General features: G+C 49.4%; 1 protein-coding gene across 1 annotated transcript in view; it reads left to right on the top strand.

Moving 5' to 3' along the window:
• Window positions 1–23,412, top strand: part of STX8 (syntaxin 8) — a 117,786-nt gene that overhangs the window by 55,248 nt on the left and 39,126 nt on the right. Inside the window, exon 7 of the mRNA XM_082492227.1 lies at window positions 16,722–16,823. Coding sequence (XP_082348353.1) covers window positions 16,722–16,823 — 102 coding nt within the window. The remainder of the gene's footprint in view (window positions 1–16,721; window positions 16,824–23,412) is intronic.

Here is a 23,412-nt window from a genome sequence, read left to right as displayed (position 1 = left end):
TAAGATCCCCCCTCGTTCTTCTCTTCTCCGGACCAAAAAGCCCCAATTCCCTCAGCCTTTCCTCATAAGAGAGATGCTCCAATCCCTTAATCATCTTAGTTGCCCTTCGCTGGACTCGCTCCAGCAGTTCCCTGTCCTTCTGGAACCAGGGAGCCCAGAACGGGACACAGTGCTCCAGATGTGGCCTCCCCAGGGCAGAGCAGAGGGGGGGGATGACCTCCCTCCACCTGCTGGCCACACTCTGCTTGATGTCCAAAACACTTATTTTTTTTTTTTTTTAAGTGAGAAACATAATGACCTCAGCCAAGCCATTCAATCTGATCCTTAGTGCTCCTGAAGATTCGTACAACGCGTCTATCAATTAATACCTGTTTGGGATTTGGAATTATCTGGGTTGGAAATGATGCAGCGAGACTTCATCGCCCTTTCAAAGAAAAGACGAGAACATCTATAACTTTCTCCCAGCGCATATGGAAAGAGCAGACCTTAGGAGCCTGTAGGAGATGTCTTAAAACGGAGCTCCTAGCCTCACGCGTTAAAAAGGGCAGATCTTATCGGGCAGGTCTTCCTGGAGTCGCCTGGAGAAGTGTAACGGGGTGGAGATGGCAGAGCTTTGTGCTGTGATTTATGAAAACTGGGGCTGTAAAGCAAAAAGCCTGTGGCTTTTTATTTGGGACTGATAATCCCGTTGGTGCTCTCTTCTGATCGGGTTTAGGAAGCTGCTGTAAACCAGTAATTTTGCCAGTAGAAGAGGCACATTTTGTATATTTGGCTGATATTTGTTCCTGTCAGAAGGATTGTTGCCTTCTTACTCTCTTGTGGAACACCAGATTAGTGCAAGTATGCTAAGAAATGGGATTAACAAATGACAAAAATGGCTTATATCATCCCTAGTTAAAAATTAGGATAAAAATAAAACCCCTAGGCTAAGAGTGCCTTTGGAGTATCAGTATTTTGCTTTGTGTTTATTATTTTTTTTTTTTTTAAAGTGGGATGTTTTAAGTTGAGTAATTAGAAATAATGACTTTGAGAATGCACACACGGAGCTAGGAGTTCAGTTTTTGCCCTGTACGTGTTCACATTTTATCCCCCACCTTTTTTTTATTTGGGTTTGCAGGGTTTTTTGGTGTGTTTTTTTTTTTTTTTGTTTGGGGTTGGTGGGGTTTTTTTTTTTTTTTTTTTGGAAGCAACATTTGGCTAGAGAAAATGTTGTTTGATGTATGAACGCTTGCTGCTGCCGCCGCAGTAAGGTACCGTGCGGAGTTGTTCCCGTACATTTGAGAGCCACCACGCAGCCCGCCTCCGCAAACAGTTGCAGGAGAAGCACAATAAGCGCCGGTAATCTCTTTGGTTTGATAAACCGTGTATTTGTGCAGCTTGATAAAGTGGAGGCTTACGGTTTCCTTCCTGCGCTGGAGTTCGTCACACTGGAATTCAGAACTCGTGCGTCGAGATCAAACCGGTATTTAGCCACGGTCTTCTGAAGTGTCTTAGAGACACGCTGCTTTAGTGGCACTAAACCTTCAGCTTTGTGCAGCTTTTGCCGATTAATCACTTTGGGGCCTTCGAACAAATGAACTGTAGAAAGGAGAAAATCATAGAGGAGCGGAGCAGCTGTATAAGGGCTCCCTCCCTATGACAGCCTTTCCTTGCTCTGCAAAAATCCACGGGCACAGAGCCACGCTAAACAGTAAGTGTTCAGCCACATCTGCAGAAAATCCATGGGAGGGCATGCGGAAAGTTGGCACAACTTTTGGTGGAAGGAAGTGGGAAGAAAGAAAATCATTAGCTAAGGCGAACCAGGATCCGTAGACTTGAGGTCGTCTTATCTGTGGAAGTTCTTCTTCCACCCCTTCTGTTGTTTTAACCGCTTCTCTGAGTAATCTGAACTTTTTCCGTGACTGCAGACTTGCAATGGAATATTTTTGAGCCATCAACCCAAGAGTTGTTTTCTTCTGCTTTTGGTCCGTTTCAGACTTGCGGGCAGGTGCTGGGGCAGGTAGGACGCCGGTAATTCCAGCAATATCAGAGAAGTGCCTTCAATGCAGCGCATCCGATTCCTGGGATTTGCTCAGCTCTGAACATGTTGTTAGATGATGTATTCCTCTTGCTAATTTAGTCAATTTACCATTGATTCCAGTAGAGCTTGATGAAGTATGTCAGCTGGAGATTAGTCCCAGGTGCCTGGGTTGACCTTAGCTTTATCAGCTGCTTTCAATACTGTAACCATGAAGCACTTGCAAGTTTTCTGGTTCCTCCCATGATTGATAGACCAATTCTAAAGTGGCTTTCCTCCTCGTTTGTCATCCAAGAGGATAATGCCATGCAGCTGTCCACAGCATGATGCTCTTGTGGTGAATACTCTGATGCTCTGTTGGCTTATTACCAACCTGAATGCTTATTAAAATGGCAGTTGTGTTTTACAGGCTTGAAAACTCACTAATACATGGTTTTGCATGTTCGTCTTCTCTAAATACCTTGAGCAGAATTGAACAAACGTCTTAATGCTCAAGTGAGACTGAGTTATTTGAGAAGAGGTTTAACTGCGGATGTGTAGAGTGGAGAAGACTGGCAGTACCTGTTGGCTGGTACAACTGTAGAATGGTATAGGTTGGAAGAGACCTTGAAGATCATCCAGTTCCACCCCCCTGCCCTGGGCAGGGACACCTCCCCCCAGCCCAGGTTGCTCCAAGCCCCGTCCAACCTGGCCTTGAACACCTCCAGGGATGGGGCAGCCACAGCTTCTTGGGGCAACCTGCACCAGGGGCTCACCGCCCGCACAGGATACAATTTCTTCCTAATATCTCATCTAAATCTCCCCTCTTCCAGTTTGAAGCCGTTCCTCTTCATCCTATCACTACACGCCCTTGTAAAAAGTCCCTCCCCAGCTCTCCTGGAGCCCCTTTAGGCACTGGAAGGGGCTCTGAGGTCTCTGCGGAGCCTTCTTTTCTCCAGGCTGAACCCCCCCCCAACTCTCTCAGCCTCTCCTCCCAGCAGAGGGGCTCCAGCCAGAAATAAGCTTTTAGCAGATGGCAGAAGTGGTTGGTTGGTTTAAGTGCGGTTTTGGTGTACTTTCCTGGACTTCTTGTCAGCTCCTGTGGGTAGAAGGGACAGACTGGTGAAGAAAATCCTTCCACCTGGCCTCGTGACCCCTTGTGGTGCGTTCCCAGCATGCTGTCACCGATCGGCACCACCTGCGTACGGGCATGCTGAGGGGTGTCTTAGGACTGTATGTTAAGATTGGTCAAAAGATTGTTTGAGCTCCCAGTCCCACCTGAGGCTAATGGAAGCCTTCCTGGGTTTAGGGGCCAGGACTTGACCAGTGGAATATTATTTTATTATTATTTTTTTTTTTAAACTAAATTTTGTATCTGCCGCTGTGTGACGTTGGGGTTCTGCAGAGGTTGTTGATGAGGAGGACCTCACGGCGTTGGAGCCGCTGAAGGTAGGGTTAGGTTGGCCTGGCTGGGGGAAGGGCGCTCATCAAACTTCTAACGGGCATTTCCATTTAAAAAAAAGAACCAACAAACCCCATTTTCCTTTGAAGGGTGAGGGATGAGCTCTATACTGTGTCGGTCACCCTGAGAGACCCACCGGAGTGTGGCAGGTCACTGGTCCCTGTGGCTGTGCCACCTGAGGGGCACTGCCCCTTCGTGAGATGAATGAAACGGGGCGGGAAGGAGCGCACCGCTTTAGCCGGAATCACTAAAGTCGGCACGGCATCGGTACGTTGAGCTGTATTCCCCGTTTGCTCCTCAAACCGCAGTCCGCGTAATATATTTTTGGTCTCCAGCTATGAAAGAACAGTGCTGGTCATTTTTTCCAATCTTCTTTCATCTGCTTCGAAACCCAGAGCGCTTAATCTCCAGTCGTTGAATAACTCTCAATCGTAGGGGCCGTGGCAGCAATGAAGTGTTTCACTAACTTTGCAGCTTTTTAATGTGAAAAATGTGGGACGTTCTCATGGGTTGGAAACAGTGTTACAGTGAACATTTCGGGAATTGTTCAATCCTGCTTTTTGGATTGAGTTTTCTTTAATTTGAGTAGGAACGAGTTTATACGTCCTGCGCAGCTCCGTAGCCATCTCGGGAATGTCAGTATTTCTTTGAAGGCGCTGGCGGCGGAGCGGGGCGATTCTGCTCAGCCCCGCTCCCGGCAAAGCCGAACAATTTGGTGATTTTTCTCTTGGGGACAAAATGACATTAGCCATTTATAATCACGGCTTTACATCGCCTTTAGAGCTGGGGCTGTCTCATAGGCAGGTTTTGAGAAATGAGGGTTGCGGGTTGGTTGTTTTTTTTTTTTTCCTTTAGAAGGTGCTTGGGAAACTTCTGTTGGGATTCCCAAGTGACGGGGCCTTTGTCCAGAAGGAAGGAGCCGGGCTGGGAGGGTTATCCATCAGCGTGCTGCCGCATCCTTCCCAGCCCCAGCTCATCAAAGAGACCTTCACCGGCCCCGGCGCGCTGGCCGGCCCCGGGTCGATGTATTGTTGGGCTGACGGATGGCATGCGAAGCCGCGGAGGGGGGGATTTATGGGGAGCACCTCTTGCGAATAAACCCTTAGGAGGCAACGCGTTGGCTTTTGAGAGAGTCCTCCCATGGATGCATCAACTCCGGTTTCTTTCAAGGTTGAAAAAATGGATGAGAATTGATTTATTTTTTTCATCTCGTGGAAAAAAGGGGTATATCTGGGTCGAGGCGGCTGTGACCCAAGTGGATGAGATGCTCCGTCTCGCTATTTTATTTTTTCAGGGATCGCATTACACCGCTGTGATGAGTCCGCAGTTTAAGAAGTGTAAAAGTAGTAATTGTCAAGGAGATCTTAAAGTGACAACAGCTGCGTAGAGTATAACTTAAATGATTTTTATGTTTTTTAAATTTTTTTGAGAAATGGACTGGAAATCTAAACTTGCAGTGTTTAGTAGCCAAGTGGTGTTTTATAGGGAATTGCTATACCTTCTGCCCTAGTGTAATTATGGCAACTGGTATGTATTCGTAATTAAAGCTATTCATATCCGTGGAAAAGAATTGCAATGGTGTGCAAACTTGGGGAAAATTAAAAGTCGCTAAAAGAAAGCAGGGGTGAATATTAGGAAGAATTTCTCAAGGTGGCATTTGAAAAATCCTGCCTAGATTTTGCATAAAGGGAAAACAAATGTGGAGCCTGAATTAGCTTCTGCCCTTTCGTTTTCTGCTATAAGTTTGCAGAAAAACAAACGTATCGTACCGGGAGAAGTGTTTTGATTGGCAGGGTTGGTTATACGAATGTAAGTAGGCTTCCAGTCTCGCAGTGCGCCGCGCTTTCCTCGGGATGCAGAATTTACGCTTATTTTATCTATTTGCAGTATTTCCTTGTTTTCTCCCAAAGTCTGTAGAAAAATAATTTAATGACATTGTTCCTGTGACTTGGAAGATTTTGCTGGGAGTTTTGATAGTCTGGCCTAAAACCTCCCTGCCTTTGTGTCGCTAGAGCAATCAGATTTTGGATTTGACTAAAAATCAGCGATGATTACGAGCGTAAGGAGGCGGCGCGTGCTGGGGGCTCGGTGTGCCGCCGGACGAAGGGAGAGCACTGGATGTACGGCGGCGTTGAGTTCAGGGAACGCCGCAAATTGGAGGCGGCCTTTTGTGAGTCTTACAAGAGAGTTTGGGGTGGGGTTTTTTTTTGGTTTTTTTTTTTTTTTTTTTTATAATATCAGTGTCCATTTGATAACTAGGTAACTGTGCTTCAAATATGGTAAATAAAAGGAAAGGGCACTTGTTGGGAGTAAAGGGGGGGAACATCTGAGCTGGCTTTACGCTCGAATACCGCTAGCGAGGGAGACTATTATCTCCTTCCAGATAACTGGGGAAGGATACTGGGAATACTGTATCACGTGAATATGGTTATTGCCTGCCTTATATCACTGCGAGTTCTCAACACATCTGGACTGAGAATAGTTCCAGTAACATTAAAGCGTACTATTTTGGTTGGCACACTGAGGCTGTGGTATATGCCAATTAGTAATGGCTCTTGGAAACGGGCTGCTCTAAAACTCTCCCTGAACTATTCCCCAGAGAAATTATTCAATTAAGTACAGCTAAAATTAATGTCCATGGGTTTTGTTCGAATAAAACAAAATAAGCAGCTGGAAAAGGGAAAACTTCTCAGTGTGTGCTTTTAAAATAACAACTCTAACTAATAACTGTGTTTGCTGGAATCGATACCGCTGTTTGTTTTCTCAGCGTCGCTCTTTAGCTGCGAACGATCCGATGAGGGCTACCGCAGCTGACGGCCTGGGACGGTTCTCTGTCACCACCGCCTATTTTCAAATCACCATCTGCTGCCTCCGGACCCGCTTTCGAGAGGACGAAGTGTTCTGCGTTGCTCGCGGGTATCAAAGTTTGACCCAGATATAATCTTCTATATTTTGGGATGGATGAGTGAGGCTACTTGGCTGCGGCGGGAAGGGAGACGTGTGGTGGAAACAGTGGTCCTGGACATGTCCTTGGAGCAGATGGCAAGGTTTTCTGTAGCAGAACAAATAGTTTTCTCTTGTTTCAGCAAGTGTTATCCTTAAAGATGCTGAAGGTTTGGTGAACCAGAGGGAAAGGGTTATGCCGAAGGCACGGGCTGGTCCTTGGCCTCGCGAGCAGGGGGCTCTTCGCTTCCCAAAGGCCAAGCGGAGGTTGAAGGACTCTGGAGCAGTTTGTTCTTTCCAGCCTGTGCATTTTTCACTCTTGTCGGGAACTCAAGGAACCAGGAGCGATCCTGGTCCTGAAGGAGTCGTTCCTCTGCAAAGATTCCTGGGGGTCAGAGAACTGGCAAGGCCTGGAGGCCACGGGGGGAGAAGGAGGACCTACTGCCGTGGCTGATGCATCGTCGAGTGCCTCAGGCTTACTAACCTGAGCTTGGCCAGCGGGCTGGAGCTGCTCACCAGCATCATGGGGGAGAAGAGCTGTCCTTCCCTGCCTGCTCTGCTGGACGCAAACCAAGTCTGTCGGTTCCTGCCCTGCTCTGCCCGGAGCTCCTGCAGCCCAGCTGCCCTCCTCGTTGGCAGCAGAGCCATCTGTGCGCCAACAGGGAAGGGTGACCGACGTCTTCATGCCACCTAGACCACGGCAGAGCGGCAGGGGAAGCAGCGGGAGGTGAGACCCCCCTCTTGCCTCCCTGTAGCACGGGGACTGCTACATCCACATGGCACGTCGTGAAACTCGTTCCCAAGAGGAGGCCGGAAGAGGCCATCTGAACCTGACTGTCTCCAAGGTCCATCAAGTCCCCCATAAATTAGAAGAGCTAAAGAGTGAGAGAGCTGAAACACAGAGGAACAAGTTGGTTTGCTCCCTTGGAGAAGTCGGTATTTTGGGCTTTTTATTTTAATACTTATATGAAGTTCTGCCAAAGAAGAGATTAAACGTTATCAGTTAAATTTGGGATGGCAGAGGGAGGAATCTCGGTCTTCGCTTGAAACTCCAAACTCGTCCCAGCAGGAAGTGTCGGTACCCTGGTGTCCTGAGCAGCACAGAGCTTGGCTCAGCACCACCAGTGGGATTTTGAGTGTCACCTTGGAGCTGAACAGCGAGGAGAAGCCCGTGACTGCGCTACCGCGTTGCCTGTGGCGCGGAGAGCTGCGCACGTCAGAGAGGCTGCAAGAACCGGGCACGGCTAGCGGCGACGGAGAGAAAATAAGATTCTTGGCTTTGTATTTTTTACTGTCTTTTTCTCTTTTTCACTCTGCCTTGACGTTCCGGCTGGCACATCGTGCTGAGGTTCTTTAGGTTTCTGATGTACTTACATTGGTTGCAATCTTCGTTTTGTACCCCCGGCGTTTTGAACAATGCTGGCTTTCTTATTAACGTGTAATTACGGGGTTTGGACATACAGAGGTTGGCATGCAATATATGATTCATTTCTTTGGTATCTAGCTCTTCTCCTGAGGCACCGGAGACCTGAAGGAGGGAGGGAAAGCCTGCTTGGCTTCTCCACTCAATTCCAGCCTTATTGTAATTTTTTTTTTTTCTTTTCTTTTGCGTAGCATAAAACGTTGTGGATTTTAGTTCTCTATGTGTTTTTCTTAAGGCTGACTGCAGTCTTGCGTGACTCACAGTGGGGTATACCGTGGACGCGCATTACTCATCGATAAATACTATCGAGTGATCTGTAAATTTAAATCCACGGAAAATCCAAACAATTCCAAAGCTGCAACGCCATTCTGCTGAACTGCTGTCAAACCCCAGATCTGCTTCTCTCTGCCTGTGCTGTATTTCGTGTGGCCACTTTCACTTGGCTTTTGGGGTTTCTTACTCCGCGGACAGAAAGCGTGCGACTCAAAGACGGAGTTGCCAAAACCAAATGAGGCTTTTTACGTGTTTTAAATAAAACAACAACAAAAAACAATCAATTAATGTAAAGTCGTGTATGAAAGCAGAACTCCGGCTGCGCAAGAGCCTCTTCTACTTTATGGGAACTCAGGTTCATCTTGCTGAGGGACTCCGTGAGTTAAGGAGAATGATTACAAATGAAGAAATAAATCCCGTGCCTTGGGAAAGATGGTGCAGCTGTGTTGGTGCATGGGTAGAGATAGGATGGAAAGGCAACCGGATCATTTTCCTGCTTCTGAGTGGAGAAAGAGTAGGAAAAAAAAAAAAAAACAACAAACCAAAACCAAAAACCCACATGGTTTCCTGCAAAATAAAACATAGTGTTCCTCCAAATGGCCCGGCTCTCCCGCTCTGCCATGGTCTGGCTTTTGCTCCCTTCGTGCGCTGCTTCGCATCTCTCCAGAACAAGTCGCCTTTCTCTCTCGGGAGCTCCTAATGGGAGAAACAGCAAGGAGGGCTCTGGGGTTCGGTGCCTTGGCTCATGGTGAGGGGAGCAACAGCATCCACGGCTGGTGGGTAGGGTCGTCTCCTCCACATCCATGTGCTGCGCTTCACAGTGTGACTGGTGATCTCATAAGATCTCATAAGAAGGATGGGGCCAGGCTCTTTTCGGTGGTGCCCAGTGACGGGACAAGAGGTAACGGGCACAAACTTGAGTATAGGAAGTTCCACCTAAACACGAGGAGGAACTTTTTTACCTTGAGGGTAGCAGAGCACTGGAACAGGCTGCCCAGGGAGGTGGTGGAGTCTTCATCTCTGGAGACATTCAAAACCCGCCTGGACGCGTTCCTGTGCAACCTGCTCTAAGGTGGCTCTGCTCTGGCAGGGGGGTTGGACTAGATGATCGCCAGAGGTCCCTCCCAACCCTATGATTCTGTGATTCTAAGTTCCGCCTTTTTTGATTAAAACATGCAACGTTGATGCCTGCGCCATAACTCCGGCGTAGCTCCCTGCTGTTTAGTCCCTGCAGAGGAAGATGCGATATTAGTTTTGTGTCTTTTGTCTTTAGTATGACCTCATGACCTAGCAGTTGACTTGCTCCTCAGCCTTCAGCATTGCTGGAGCTGAACGGTGTTGACCGGGCACTGGGGTCAGCAAGGGAGGAAGGATGGAGTGGCCGAATGGGCTGGAAAAGGCATTTTTGCTCTCTGGAATGTTTGGGCTTCTCATTTTGTTGTCCAAACTGAGAATTTCCTTTGCAAGCCGAAAGCTGGTTATTCGCTTCAAGCTGATCAGGCACGTGTTTCAGCAAGAAGGGCATCATCAAGGAGGTAAAACGCTGAAGGTCCAGGTGTGCGGAGTGCTCTGGGGTGCGCTGGTTTTATCATCTGTCAAATGGTTGAAACTTTTGGTTGAAAACTTTTCCCTCGGAAAACTTCTGACCGGCTGTAGAAAAACTCGACGGCTGAGCTGACACAGAAGATGGGGCTGCCAGAGAAGGCCCCATCTCAAACCCATAGGAAGGGTTGCTAGAAATGTCAACAGAGAAGTTGGGAATACGGGAAAGGCCGATGGTGCTCGTGATGGAGGACCTCTGCGTTACGATGCTCAAGAGGACCCCGGGCAAATCCGGTTCCTGAAGCTTGTTGCCTTTTTGAGGAGGAACAGAGGAAAAAAGCAAAAAGGATCCGTTTGGACGCAGCAGACTGCTCCGGCCCCCGGCTTGGGTTCGGCTCAGGGTTTGCCTTCCCGTCCCGCGCGAGCCCTCAACGCCAGAGAGCAGCTGTAGCATGATGGATGGCCCTCTCCTGGAGAGATGACTTACGGCTTTAACGGGTGGGATTCCCGTCTCACGGGAGGGTCTGAAATTATCCATGCCGTGGCTGGAGAGAAGCAGAACCAGCTTTTTAGGGAAAGCGTCGGTGTTCTTAGGAATTAAACCAGAACGTTTCTGATTTTCATCGCAGCAGCAAAGTCTTTGAAAGAAAAAGGATATGAAGAATGAGCTTTTTTTTCTGAGAAATTCCTAGGATTACATATAATTTCTTCTGCTCAATTTTTTTATCGTCTGTTTTCTATTGCTGTCCTTTGCATAAATATTTATTTTTCTAGCTATTAGCAGATGTGATTTTTAAAGATGTATGTAAATACACCCTTACCGCTCCTACCAGGTGGGTGTTCCACTGCAATTTCAGGAAAGGATTTTACATTCTGGTAGTCCCTTCTAGCGTAGTCCTCCTGAACGCCCACGCGTGTGTGTGGATGGACCCCAGAAATCGGTAGCCGCAACATGTGGTGCTAGTGGGACTTATGATGCAACCGTTTAATTCAGAGCTATTATGAAGATCATCTTTCTTAACCTTTAATGTATTGTTTGAGACTGCGAAGCCAAGCACGGTAGAGCAGAGTGGAAAGTGCTCACGATCCAGGGTTCAGACCAGTTGCTTCACTCTTCGTTTTCCATTTCAATAAAACTTTGAAAGGGAATATTTAATACTTATGCGCTCACACCTCTGAGTCGTCTTCCGTTGATCTGGGTCAGTCAATGGATTCTTGATTCTTTCAAAGTTGACTGTAGGCATTGAGAGCGCTTCAACTTGCTGTGACCAGTGAAGCGACTCAACGAGCAATTAATTTTTAAATGCTTTAGGTTGAGCTGCAGCTTAGAAGCTTTAATTTTCTGGCTGCGATAGCCGATGCGGCGACGGGTTCAGATCTGATTAAATGATTTTTGCGTTTGGTTTTATGGGCAAAAATAGGTTTGAAGTTTAATGCAAAATATTAAACAACCCCAAAATTTATTTGGTGTTTTTTTTTTTTTTTTTAAAAATAATCAGAAGGAACTTTTTCCTCACTTTGCTCGTGCTTCCTCCAGGAGCGGGAGGCAGAATTGAGGTTGGAAGTGGAGAGGGATCGTTGACCATGCGGCTGCTGTTCCCAGCCTCTCCCACCTCAGCCACAGGGATGTTTCTTCCATCTCTTCCCAACCCGGAGCCGTGCTCAGCTCGGCTGCTCTGCGTTCCTCCAAGACACATGTTGCCCAAGATCAAAACCCGCTGCTGTGGAATTCTTAACAAAAGATTAAAAAGTCAAATATTTCAGAATATATCAACCTATGGTTTCTCTGTCATCTGCTTGCTTCGCTGTTTCCTCATTGCATGTTGGCTTTGCTTGTAAATCCCCTGGGTGGAATTCACCCCGACCCCCTCAAGGGCTGCCCGGGTCCTCTCCGTTGCTGGTCCCGCAGCTGGAGGAGCAAGGGCAGGACTGCGGACAGGCGTGTGTCCACAAAACAAAGACCTTGGGTGACTTTTGTCCCAGTTTAAGGTATGCAGGTATGGATCTCAAGTCTGGAAACCCCACTGCTAATTTTTGCCGTGTTCTATATACCAGGCTTCTGAAGAAATCCTGCCCTTTTGAGGGCTCCGGGCCAAATTTTAACAGCCTTGATCAGCAGGAAAAGCATCCAGATTTGTAGAGATGGGTTTGCATTTCCCTGCCGCAGCCTTGCAGGGACGAGGTGAGGAGAAATGGTAATGCCCACGTCCCTACCTCTGCCGCCTTGTAGAAACCTGTTGATTTTGTGCTTGGCTTTTTTGGCTGCCTTGTCTGCTGGTGAGCTTGAAAGCTGATGTACCTGCCTGGCTGTGACCTGACCAAAGGATGTGCAAGGATGAGCAAGGCTGTGACACCAGTTTTCAAGCAGAAGTCCCTGCTGATACAGGAGGTCCATCTCCAAGAGATGAGCAACCTTCAAACTTGAGAGCAGTCCTGAGGAGCAGGACCTGGGGGTGCTGATTGACGAGAAGCTCACCATGAGCCGGCAGTGTGCGATCGCAGCCCAGAGGGCCAACCGTACCCTGGGCTGCATCAGCAGAAGTGTGGCCAGCAGGGCGAGGGGGGGGATTCTGCCCCTCTACTCCACTCTCGTGAGACCCCACCTGGAGTACTGCGTCCAGCTCTGGAGTCCCCAACAGAAGAAGGTCATGGACCTGTTGGAGTGGGGTCAGAGGAGGCCCTGGAGATGCCACGAGGGTGGTGAGCCCCTGGCGCAGGTTGCCCCGAGAAGCTGTGGCTGCCCCATCCCTGGAGGTGTTCAAGGCCAGGTTGGACGGGGCTTGGAGTAACCTGAGCTGGTGGGAGGTGTCCCTGCCCAGGGCAGGGGGTGTGTGGAACTGGACGACCTTCAAGGTCCCTTCCAACCTAAACCATTCAATGATTCTCCCACATCAGCTGGGCTTACGTTACTGGGACTTTAATATTAGGGTTGTGCAGTAGGTTTTATCTGCTTCAAGATGCTGCTTCACTTAAAGAGGACCTTGGCTAAATTTGTGTTCCTGGTTGAAATGTGGTTTGCAGTGCTGTGTTACAGAAACGTCCTTTGTAAGGTCACTGGCAGCCCTTCAGCAGTCAACCTGCTTTTCCCGTCTGCTCCCTCGCGATGGGGAACCTCGCTCCCTCGCCGTTTTCAGGTTTCTCTCTATTTATTTTTTTTAACTCGCTCCTTGCATAGTCAGGCAAACGGGAGGCGATAGAAAAATTTTCATCCCAAGTATAATTGCCGGCTTGAAGGGCTAAGGGGCTGCAGGTAGGTCACCTGTCAGAAGAGGCGGTCCTCGGGAGCCTGCTGAGAGCTAACGGAGGATTGTCGGGGCTCTAAAGACCTTCTTAGCCATGGAGTTAGTTTTCTCTGGCAGCGGCTCTGCCTGCCGCAGAAGTTCGTTACTAGTTTTCAACTCTGCCTCACACAGCACAGACTTCTGTTGTGTTTCCTTTGCTTTAGAGTGGGGAGAAAGTCTTTAATTTACATGAAGGTCAAGAGCTGCTCTGAACCTGAGTGTCACCTCAACAGCGTGGTGATGGGAGTAGGGGATTGGATGGTTCTATGCAGGGTGTTGGTGGGTGTAGAGGGGTGGATGGATGGATCTATGCAGGGTGGTGGTGGTGGGTGTAGAGGGGTGGATGGATGGTTCTGTGCAGGGTGTTGGTGGGTGTAGAGGGGTGGATGGATGGATGGACGGATGGATCTGTGCAGGGTGGTGGTGGGTGTAGAGGGATGGATGGATGTTTCTGTGCAGGGTGTTGGTGGCAGTGGTGGGTGTAGAGATGTGGATGGATGTTTCTGTGCAGGGTGTTGGTGGCAGTGGTGGGTGTAGAGGGATGGATGGATGTTTCTGTGCAGGGTGTTGGTGGCAGTGGTGGGTGTAGAGGGGTGGATGGATGTTTCTGTGCAGGGTGTTGGTGGCAGTGGTGGGTGTAGAGGGGTGGATGGATGTTTCTGTGCAGGGTGTTGGTGGCAGTGGTGGGTGTAGAGGGGTGGATGGATGTTTCTGTGCAGGGTGTTGGTGGCAGTGGTGGGTGTAGAGATGTGGATGGATGTTTCTGTGCAGGGTGTTGGTGGCAGTGGTGGGTGTAGAGGTGTGGATAGATGTTTCTGTGTAGGGAGTTGGTGGCTGTAGAGGGATGGATGGATATTTCTGTGCAAGGTGTTGGTGGTCGCAAGGGTACCCTGGCCTGGGGAACCTGCTGGTCCAGGCTTCTGATTCAACTGATGATGGGGTAAGAGCCCTTCTGTGCTTTCTCCCCACGCCAGCCCCAGCACCCTGGTGGAGCCCCAACACTTCTCCTGGTCTTAACCGCATGTTACTTGTTGAGCTTTGGGCTACGTGCTTGGTGAAGTGGCCCACTCCCCTGAAACCTGACCGTGTCTGGAGTCACATAGGCATGGAGAAACGCTTCTCCCAAGCTGTAACGTCCCGTTCTCTGGTTCAGAAACGGCTCCTGCAGATTGGGAAATGGTTTGGGCAGGGGAATGGGAAAGGAGAGGCTCCGGACATAATCCCAATTGCAATGCCTTGGGCTTTGAAATGATGACAGAAAATTTTCCTGCTCACATTTGTTCTCATTTAGCTACAGCTTGTTCACCAGGATGTTTTTCAAGGAGGGTCTGGTCAGTGTTGGCAGGGGAAAGTCTCCTATTTCCCAAGCGTGCTTATCACTTCGTCCTTGACAACGATGGGAACTTTCGGCACTTTTTTTTTTTTTTTTTTTTTGTTCTTTTTGTATTTCGAGGCAAACATGAGAAAGCCTGCCTTTGCAGGCAGCATTGTGCTGGTTTTCCTGTGTGCTGAATCGCGCAAGACAGATAAAAGTTTCCCCAAAATGTTGTTGGCTTTGCAGATGTCGGACCTGGGAAAGTTGGGTGGGAGGGGGAGGAGAACTAATATCTGAACTGTGAACCAAACAAATCTCGCAGTTCAAATAAAGTACCTGCCATCGCTTGGGAAAATGTGGTTTGGTGTGGGATGAACAATAAAATCTCGAGTATTATAAACAAGTTCAGAAATATGCGAGTTTGTGTCTGGAATAGAGCGGTGTTGGTGGGGTGATGCTGCTTAACCCCGGGAGCGGTGGAAGGCTTTAGATCTATAGGATAAACCGGAGGCTGCCCAGACAGAAGCAGTTGATGTTTGCCCTCTGCCCTCCCTTCGTGTGGATATGTAGATGGTTGAGGCTGAGGAACATGAATCAGGAGCTCACGTTTTAAGATAGATGTGTATTTTCAAAGTACCAGATTTTTCAGATGCTGGTATCATTTTACAGAGGGATTTGCAGGAGACGGTGCATTAGGAGGATGATGCTTCAATCTCCCAACTCTCTGGGAGAGTAAACCCTCCGTGCTCCGTGTGCCTTTGAGAACTCCCTTTGTTCTTCAGAACTTTGATTGTTTTATATTTGGTTTTTATTACCCATCTGTATGATCAAACTGGTTTTAGCCCTGTGTCTAGAGCAGTGCTTGTTTCTTGGCAAGATTTGAGGATGTGAACACCCTGCGTAGCTAACATCTCTTGCTGCGGCAAGGTGAATTTGGGAGGAACCCCAAATTCAAGCGCTGATACAAAGCTGGTGGCCCCCCGAGGCCATACGGGTGTTCTTGAGAAGCTGCAAGAACTAATGTCGTAATGTCGCGTATTGGCACTGCCTTTGTGAGCGCAAGGTTTTCTTCTAGTGTCGCGGGGAAGTTTTGGAAGTACGAGGAGTGCCCTCTTTAGTGTCATTCCCTTGTTCCTAGCAGAAATATTTGGGAAATCCCTTATTTGAAGGCATACAGTCGAAACAATAAAGGCTAATTAATAAGAGCCTTGTCCTGTTGATGGGACTTCTTCTTTATAACGCTCAACCAACACCCGTACAGGATTATGATGCATAAAAAGGGACAGAATATGAGTGTGTCTCGCGAACGGAAAGCTGTGCGCTCTTAACTTTTGCGTAGGGTGCGTTGAAGCTGGGCGGTTGGGCAGAGATGCAGCGCCAGGGTCTGGCGGGGCACGAGCGAGCTCTCAACCTGGCACGGCTGCCGTCCCCGACCCGGTCTGGAAAGGCAGAGATTTATTAAGACATTGATCGATAGCGGGGAAAGCGCTAGAAGGGGAACCAGAGCAAGATGCTTTGCGGTAGCGTTCAGGTTTTGGCTGCTCTCCTCCTCCTGATTTATCACGCGCAGGAAAAAAAAAAAAAAAAAAAAAAAGGCTATTCCTGCCTTGCGGAGTAGAAAGCCGCTCAGACGCGGTGCGTTCGTACACCTGGCGAGAAGCGCTGGCTGCGTATTTCAAGAAAATTAGAGGCGGAACAGTCAGCAAGAAGGAAATTTGGTGCCTGAACGCGGCTTTTAATTTTCAGTGTTAAAACAACCCCAACCCAACAATCGCCCGGTCTCGGTGTAAGCCTCGGACCTGCTCCGATTTCCCCGACAAAAACACAGTCATCAGTTGTGTGAGGATGAGGAAGGGCTGGCTTGAAGTTTTCCTTTCCCCTCTATTTAAAAATAGCTGTAGGAGAAGTTTTGCTCAATTTCCTTTCGCCAGAGGATGGTTTGGGCTGCGGGCAGAACTGCCGCCCGGGCATCTCCGTAACTGAACCAAGGAGGGACTTTCACTGTATCCTCAGTGGTCGCTTGGTTGGGACCACACCAACCGCTCTCAAAAGCGTTTCTGAAGCAATTACGAAGATTCTGGATGTGTTTTAATGACTATGTAATGGCCAAGTGTTGAGATGCCCTGTTCCGGGGACTGAAATTTCAGGTTTCCTGTAGTATATGCACTAATTCTCTTACTTTGGCTGGTGGTTTGTGGCTGCCATGATCATCTTCTCGGTGGCTACCTAGACTGATCCTGCTGTTTCGGGCTGTAATTTTCCCCACGCTCTTCCAGTGGAGGAGTGCGCTGAATCTGAAATGGAAGTCTCTTGGGTAGGATTTCCCAGGATTTGCACCTTTCAGTGCCTGTGGAGCACTGGTCTGTCGTTCTGGAAGACAGGAGGGTGCAGCCGGTTTCCATTTTGGAGCCTCCAGCGGGCGCGGGCGTGTTGCGCAGTGATGCTGTGGGGCGCTGAGATTGATGCTCGTGTTTCTCTCTCCCCAGAGATCATCGACGACCTCACGAACCTGGTTGAAAACACAGACGACAAGCTTCGCAACCAGACGCGGCACGTGAAGATGGTGGACAAGAAATCGACGTCCTGCGGTAGGAAATGGCTTGGGTGCAAATCCTGCGCGGTTATTAAATGATGAGAAAGTCGCTCAGCCCTCGGAGGCTGTGCGCAATGTGCTCCCCCTGAGGACAACATCTCTTAAAAGTTTTAAAAACAAACAAACAAACAGCAAACCTCTCCAAACATCTTCAGTTGGTGCTGCAGGTTTGACTCGCTGCGTTTGCTGCGTGTTGATACAGTTCGTTCCTTTAAGCCGTTTGACTGCAGCGTTGCACAATATTCTGGTTGGATATTGTTGAACTGTAGGAAATTAGAGCGGTGCGTGTTAATTAGCTTTAAAAAAAAAAAAAAACAAAAAAAAAACCAACTTGCTAGCTACCAGCTCTCACAAAGCGGTCACAGCGGGGAGTGATGCCTCAGGGACATTTCTGGTGGTGTCCTGCAGGAATGTGTTCTCAACCAGCTGGTGTTCGCAGCCCGCCAGGCACGAAAGCCTCGCTGGTGACTCTTCAAGCTACGTGCAGGCTGGTAAAACTAAATGAATCTCTCTTTCCATACAGGTAAAGAGAGGTTATACGTCTCAGGCGTGTGGGTTTCCTCTGTCGGGTGAGGGTTTGATAGCAATGACTGCGGGAGGATGCTGTGGGTGATGGCAGAAGATGTCCTTATGTTGGGAGGATGAGTGACTGGGGATGAAGTCCGTGGTGGGGCGGCGGTGGTGGGACGCTTCTGGAAGGGAGCGTGTGCGGTTCTGGTGTCTGTGGTTCGTTTTTGCTGTACTAGAAAGACTCAAAATCCTAACAAGAGTAATTTATGCTCTGTAGGAGTTTGATTTATAGGCAGAAGTTAATGAAATTTGGCTTCTGGAGTTTAGTAAAGAGAAAGTTGAGAGCCGATTTGGTATCGGTTTTGTTTCTGGCTGCTGAGGAACTTTGCTTCAGTAGAGTGATGATCTAGCGGGAAAAGTGACCGAGCTCAGATGGCAACGGGACATTTTTCAAGCGCTGAGGATATATTTCAAGGATTTCTTTAGTTTTCCGTCAGCGATAATTTCTTGGAAGCTTGGTTGATATAAGTTGACGAAAATCTGTGGCTTCTTCTGGAGGTTAAAGTTGACTTGTCAGAGGCGTTCGTCTCCAATTTCTCTCATACTGACTACCGGTAGAACTAAAGGTGTGACTGCAGAGTTCACGACTGACTTTTTTTATTTTCTGTCTTTAATGTTGACGCAAGATGGGTTTAATCTAAAAATAATTGCGCTTAAACGATGCCGGGTACCCCTGTGTGCCTTCGGAGTCTCCCCTCGATTCCTGCGGTTGCATTTTCTGCAGGAGCGCAGGGCAGTGCGGCGCCGAACGCCTGTGCGGGGCGGGCGGCGCATCCCGCTTCACACGGGGGACGGCTTCCCCTTCCGTAGGTATTTCTCCCCCCTTTTTGGGTTCCTCACGCAAAAACAGCCCCCAGAGAACGTTGGTGGGTAACGAGCCGGGTCCCACGCTGGCTGCGCTGGGGAGTTTGGGAGGAGGAGGAGAAGGAGGAGAAGGAGAAGGAGGAGGAGGAGGAGAAGGAGGAGGAGGAGAAGGAGGAGGAGGAGAAGGAGGAGGAGGAGGAGAAGGAGGAGGAGAAGGAGGAGGAGGAGGAGGAGAAGGAGGAGGAGGAGGAGGACGAGGAGAAGGAGGAGGAGGAGGAGGAGGAGGAGGAGGAGGAGAAGGAGGAGAAGGAGGAGGAGGAGGAGGACGAGGAGAAGGAGGAGAAGGAGGAGGACGAGGAGAAGGAGGAGAAGGAGGAGGAGGAGGAGAAGGAGGAGGAGGAGGAGGAGGAGGAGGAGGATGGGAGAGGCGAAGGCTGGGAGCATGCGGGGCTGGATTCCTCGGAGCTCACCTCTCTCACCCTTTCCGCGTTGAAAAACATGTTTCTGCAAGGGGTGGTGAGAAGCGCTGCCTCGCGGTACCCGGTCCCTCTGCTCCAATAGGACGTCCTGGGTTTGCATAACAATTTGGGCATACCTAAACACGATATTGCCTCAGATAGCCGTCCTGCTCTGCCTAAGCCGGAGTTTTAGAACAATAATGCCAGGAGACACATCCTTTAGTGGCATTCCTCCCGTCCCTTTTCCACCCTTACCCCTGGCGCTGAAAGTTCCCTGGGATATTAAGATCAGAAAACCCCTCTGCATCCGTACAATTCCTCGAACAAAACCGAACAGTGGGAAAACCGGCACCTGCTAGGTAATTTTTTTTAAAGTATGGGTTTGTTTTTTTTTTTCCCACCCCCCCTCCAAAATTTCATTGAAATTGATAAAATCTTTAATAACTCTTTGGTTTCGGTGCTGTCACTTCGGATTGAAACCGGGGTGAAGTGCTCCGTGCTCGCTTTGCCCACTCCTTCTTTCCCGGGACGCAGAGGTTTTCCCGGACGCAGCCTCCGCGCTGGCCCAGCATGTGCCTGTTTTCCGTGGTTTGGCCTCATTTTTGAAATCCTAATGTCTTTTTATTTTTCTGATGAAAAAATGCCCATCCTGGAGCCCGCCGGCTGTGGATACAAGCGGAGCAGCCTGGCGTGAATAGTGGAATAATCACCCTTTTAGAGCAGGAATGTAACGCGGTGATGGGTGTGTCTTTGTTAGCAGCCAGTGTAATAATGAAATCAAAGTATTGTTGATGAAATCCGATTTTAATCAATATTTCAACGTCTTGCTCTCATGCAAACGTCGTTTCAAGCTTTGGAGGTTGTTCCCAGCGTGAGTTCTGCCGCCGGTCCCGGGATGCGGGTATGGGTGGGTGCGGAGAGCGGCCGCCGCACCCCCGGCCATCCTCGCTCCTGGTGGGAACCTTCAGGTTGTTTCGGGTGGGTTGTTTCATTCGCAGCTTATTTTCAGTGCCATTTCTCTTGCTGACTCGAGAGCTGTTGACAATCCCACCCCTCGCTTCTGCCTAGCGAAGGCTGTCCCGCTCGCAGCCCGTCTCCCTTGGTGGCCCCGGGCAGCCCCATGCTGGTGGCACTGGGAACTCCCAGGGATTGCAGCGGAAGAATAACCATGGGATATACTCCGGTCTGCTGCATTTATGAAATTATTGTTGAAAATCATCAGTCAGAGCAATTGTTTGCAGGCTGCTTGGCATTGTTTTATTTCTTTTCAGCGTATGCTGGGCATTTAGGAGGGATGTTGGGACATATATATTTCTTAGATTTCCCAAGCACAGATCCAGGCTGGGCAGGGAATGGCTGGAGAGCAGCCCTGAGGAGCAGGACCTGGGGGTGCTGATTGACGAGAAGCTCACCATGAGCCGGCAGTGTGCGATCGCAGCCCAGAGGGCCAACCGTACCCTGGGCTGCATCAGCAGAAGTGTGGCCAGCAGGGCGAGGGGGGGGATTCTGCCCCTCTACTCCACTCTTGTGAGACCCCAACTGGAGTACTGCCTCCAGCTCTGGAGTCCCCAACATAAGAAGGACATGGACCTGTTGGAGTGGGGTCAGAGGAGGCCACGAGGATGCCGCGAGGGCTGGAGCCCCTCTGCTGGGAGGACGGGCTGGGAGAGTTGGGGGGGTTCAGCCTGGAGAAGAGAAGGCTCCGGGGAGACCTTATTGTGGCCTTCCAATGCCTAAAGGGGCTTCAGGAGAGCTGGGGAGGGACTTTTTCCAAGGGCATGGAGTGATAGGATAAGGGGGAATGGCTTCAAACTGGAAGAGGGGACATTTAGATTAGATATTAGGAAAAAGTTCTTTCCTGTGCGGGCGGTGAGCCCCTGGCGCAGGTTGCCCAGAGAAGCTGTGGCTGCCCCATCCCTGGAAGTGTTCAAGGCCGGGTTGGACGGGGCTTGGAGCAACCTGGGCTGGGGGGAGGTGTCCCTGCCCAGGGCAGGGGGGTGGGACTGGATGATCTTGAAGGTCCCTTCCAACTCAAACCATTCTATGATTAAGAAATTTGCATTGAGCATTCACCAAAACGTACATGGAAATTGTAAATCGAATGTAAGGCTGCCTTTACCAAATTTGCTACAGGAATGCCGGCGTCCACAGTCCTGACTTTTTTAGTTTTACCACTGGTTCTTCTGGGTTTGTTTGTCCCCACTCTCCCAGTTTCCCTACCTTTAAGGTCTGGGGTTATTTTGTACAGAATAACCTTCAGTAACCATCTCTCGCTATCTTCTTATTTAGAAATTGTAACCCTCAGAATGTCCTCTTAAGAACTGCATTAAAAATAAGCAAAGAAATGAAAGTATAATTAAGGTGGAGATGCTGCGGGGGGTATGGGGAAATTAATTTGCCCCAGGCAAACCTTTGAGCTGGAGCAGTCTCATGATACAACAAATGCCACAACACCTTAATGACGCAGTACTCAGGATTCCATCAGTATTTTTGGTTTTCCTGGGTGGAGATAGCCTAACTGTGATCCCCGTCATTCCAATTCCCATTGGAAAAAATGTCCGCATTTTCTAAAAATTTCCAAAATTTCCAATTTCGACCAAAAAAAAAACCCCAAAAACCGTGTTTAAAGGAAAATACCTGCCCTGAAATGTACGTTGCTGCCAGACTCTCAGCAGCCCCGTTTGAGTTCGCTGCGCAGCTCCAGTGCGGTTTTGAATCCTTTCTTGCCCCGAGCGGGCTCCGGCATCACCTCATCCCTTGGTGTCCTTGTCACCTGTCCCAAGAGCAGCCTGCCAGCGCCAACCCTCCCCTTGGCTTGCAGTCCCCAGGCTCCGAGCACAGGCTGTCCCGCCGCCGCAGGTCCCCGAGGGCTCGGGGGTAGTCCTCGCTTTGGGACGTTTCGAGTAAGTGGGGGCAGGTTTTAGGGAGGAGGTCCCAAAATGCATCCGCTCAGCGCACTCGGCACCTGGGGGGGTTGGTTTTATTTCTGTCCGTCACCAGGCTCGAGCATTTAGTATTAGTCAGACGTCTGCAAAGGGTCCGTGGTTCTTTCTCCCCGCCAGTGGGTTGCGGTTGGCCTCATCACAGAGGAGAAAGTCCCTCGTGGTCCCCAGCTGCATCCTGGCTTGCCCGGATGGTGCTTATCGCTAACTTTCTCCCCATCCTTGAGTTTTGTCAATTTTCTTTTTTTTTTTTTTTTTTTTTTTTTTTATTACCGAAAGACATAAGTAGGCAGCTCCCTGCAGAGGGGATGGTTAAACCAGGCTTTGTCTGTCACAGGAGCATCCCAAAGTGTTTGCGGCTGAATGAGATACGGGGATTTTAGTGACACAGGACACAGCTGGGAGCCTAATCATGGAATGACGGAGTTTCAGAGTTGGAAGGGACCTCTAGAGATCATCCAGCCCCACTCCCCTGCCAAAGCAGGATTGCCCAGAGCACATTACTCAGGACTGCATCCAGGCAGGTCTTGAACATCTCCAGAGAAGGGGACTCCACCACCTCCCTGGGCAGCCTGTGCCAGAGCTCTGTCACCCTCACCGTAAAGAAGTGTTTCTGTGTATTTGAACGGAACTTCCTGTGTTCTAACTTGTGCCCATTGCCCCTCGTCCTGTCACTGGGAACCATTGAAAAGAGCCCGGCTCCATCCTCCTTCAACCCACCCTTTAGATACTTGTGTGCTATAATAAGGTCTCCCCTCAGTCTTCTCTTCTCCAGGCTAAAGAGTCCCAGCTCTCTCAGCCTTTCCTCATACGGGAGATGCTCCAAGCCCTTAATCATCTTAGTTGCCCTTCGCTGGACTCGCTCCAGCAGTTCCCTGTCCCTCTTGAACTGGGGAGCCCAAAACTGGACACAGTATTCCAGTTGTGGCCTCACCAGTGCAGAGTAGAGGGGGAGAATGACCTCCCTCGACCTACTGGCCACACTCTTCCCTATGCAGCCCAGGATGCCGTTGGCCTTTTTGGCAACAAGGGCACATTGCTGGGCCATGGATAATTTACTGTCTACCAGGACCCCCAGATCCTTCTCCTCCGAGCTACTTCCCAGCAGGTCCGCCCTGGATTATCAGATGCGATGCATGCAGAGGCAGTTGCGGCTGAGCTGTGTGATGCACAGAGTCAGAAACCTTCTTCGGGTGCTGCTAAACTTAGACCAGGAATTGGGGAGGGGATGTGGGGCATCGGTGGGGTCCTACTCCTGATCCTACCCACGTCACGCTTTTTTGGTGGCTCTCCCGGGGCCGAGGAGAAAGGCTGGTTTCCTGGGGAAGCAACGCAGAAGATTAGGGCTTTGTCGTAGCAAAAACAAGCGGGGAAAAAAGAGCAAACTTTTATTTCTGACAGACTTATCCATCCCCTTCCCACCAGCGTGAGGGTGGCAGACCACATTTTTGCCGTTCTCACCGCGTGCATCCCTCTAACTTTGCAGATAGAGGAAGAAAATGAGAAGCACCCACCAGATATACCCTTCTGGGCCAGTATCTGTGTCCCGTAAAATAATATACGGCTGCAAAGTGGCGGCAGAGCAATTATTTTTTTTCCACGTCTTTCATTTTCTCCTATTCCACAAGATGGCATTGCAATCTAATCGCCTTCCTCCCGCCCCAGGTAGATGCTCTCATCTCCCCTTTGCCTTCTGATGGAGGTTTTTGGAGATGCTGAAAGCAGGGGGTAGACTACTGTAAAGTTAATCGATACCAATTAGGTGGGGTTTTTTACTAACGAATCGCCCAAATACCTGAATTAAAGACAG

This window comes from Vanellus vanellus (assembly GCF_965231255.1).
Source record: "Vanellus vanellus genome assembly, chromosome: 17".
NCBI classification, from domain to species: domain Eukaryota; kingdom Metazoa; phylum Chordata; class Aves; order Charadriiformes; family Charadriidae; genus Vanellus; species Vanellus vanellus.
The sequence above is the reverse complement of the archived record's forward strand: the minus strand, read 5'-3'. Positions and strand labels throughout refer to the sequence as shown.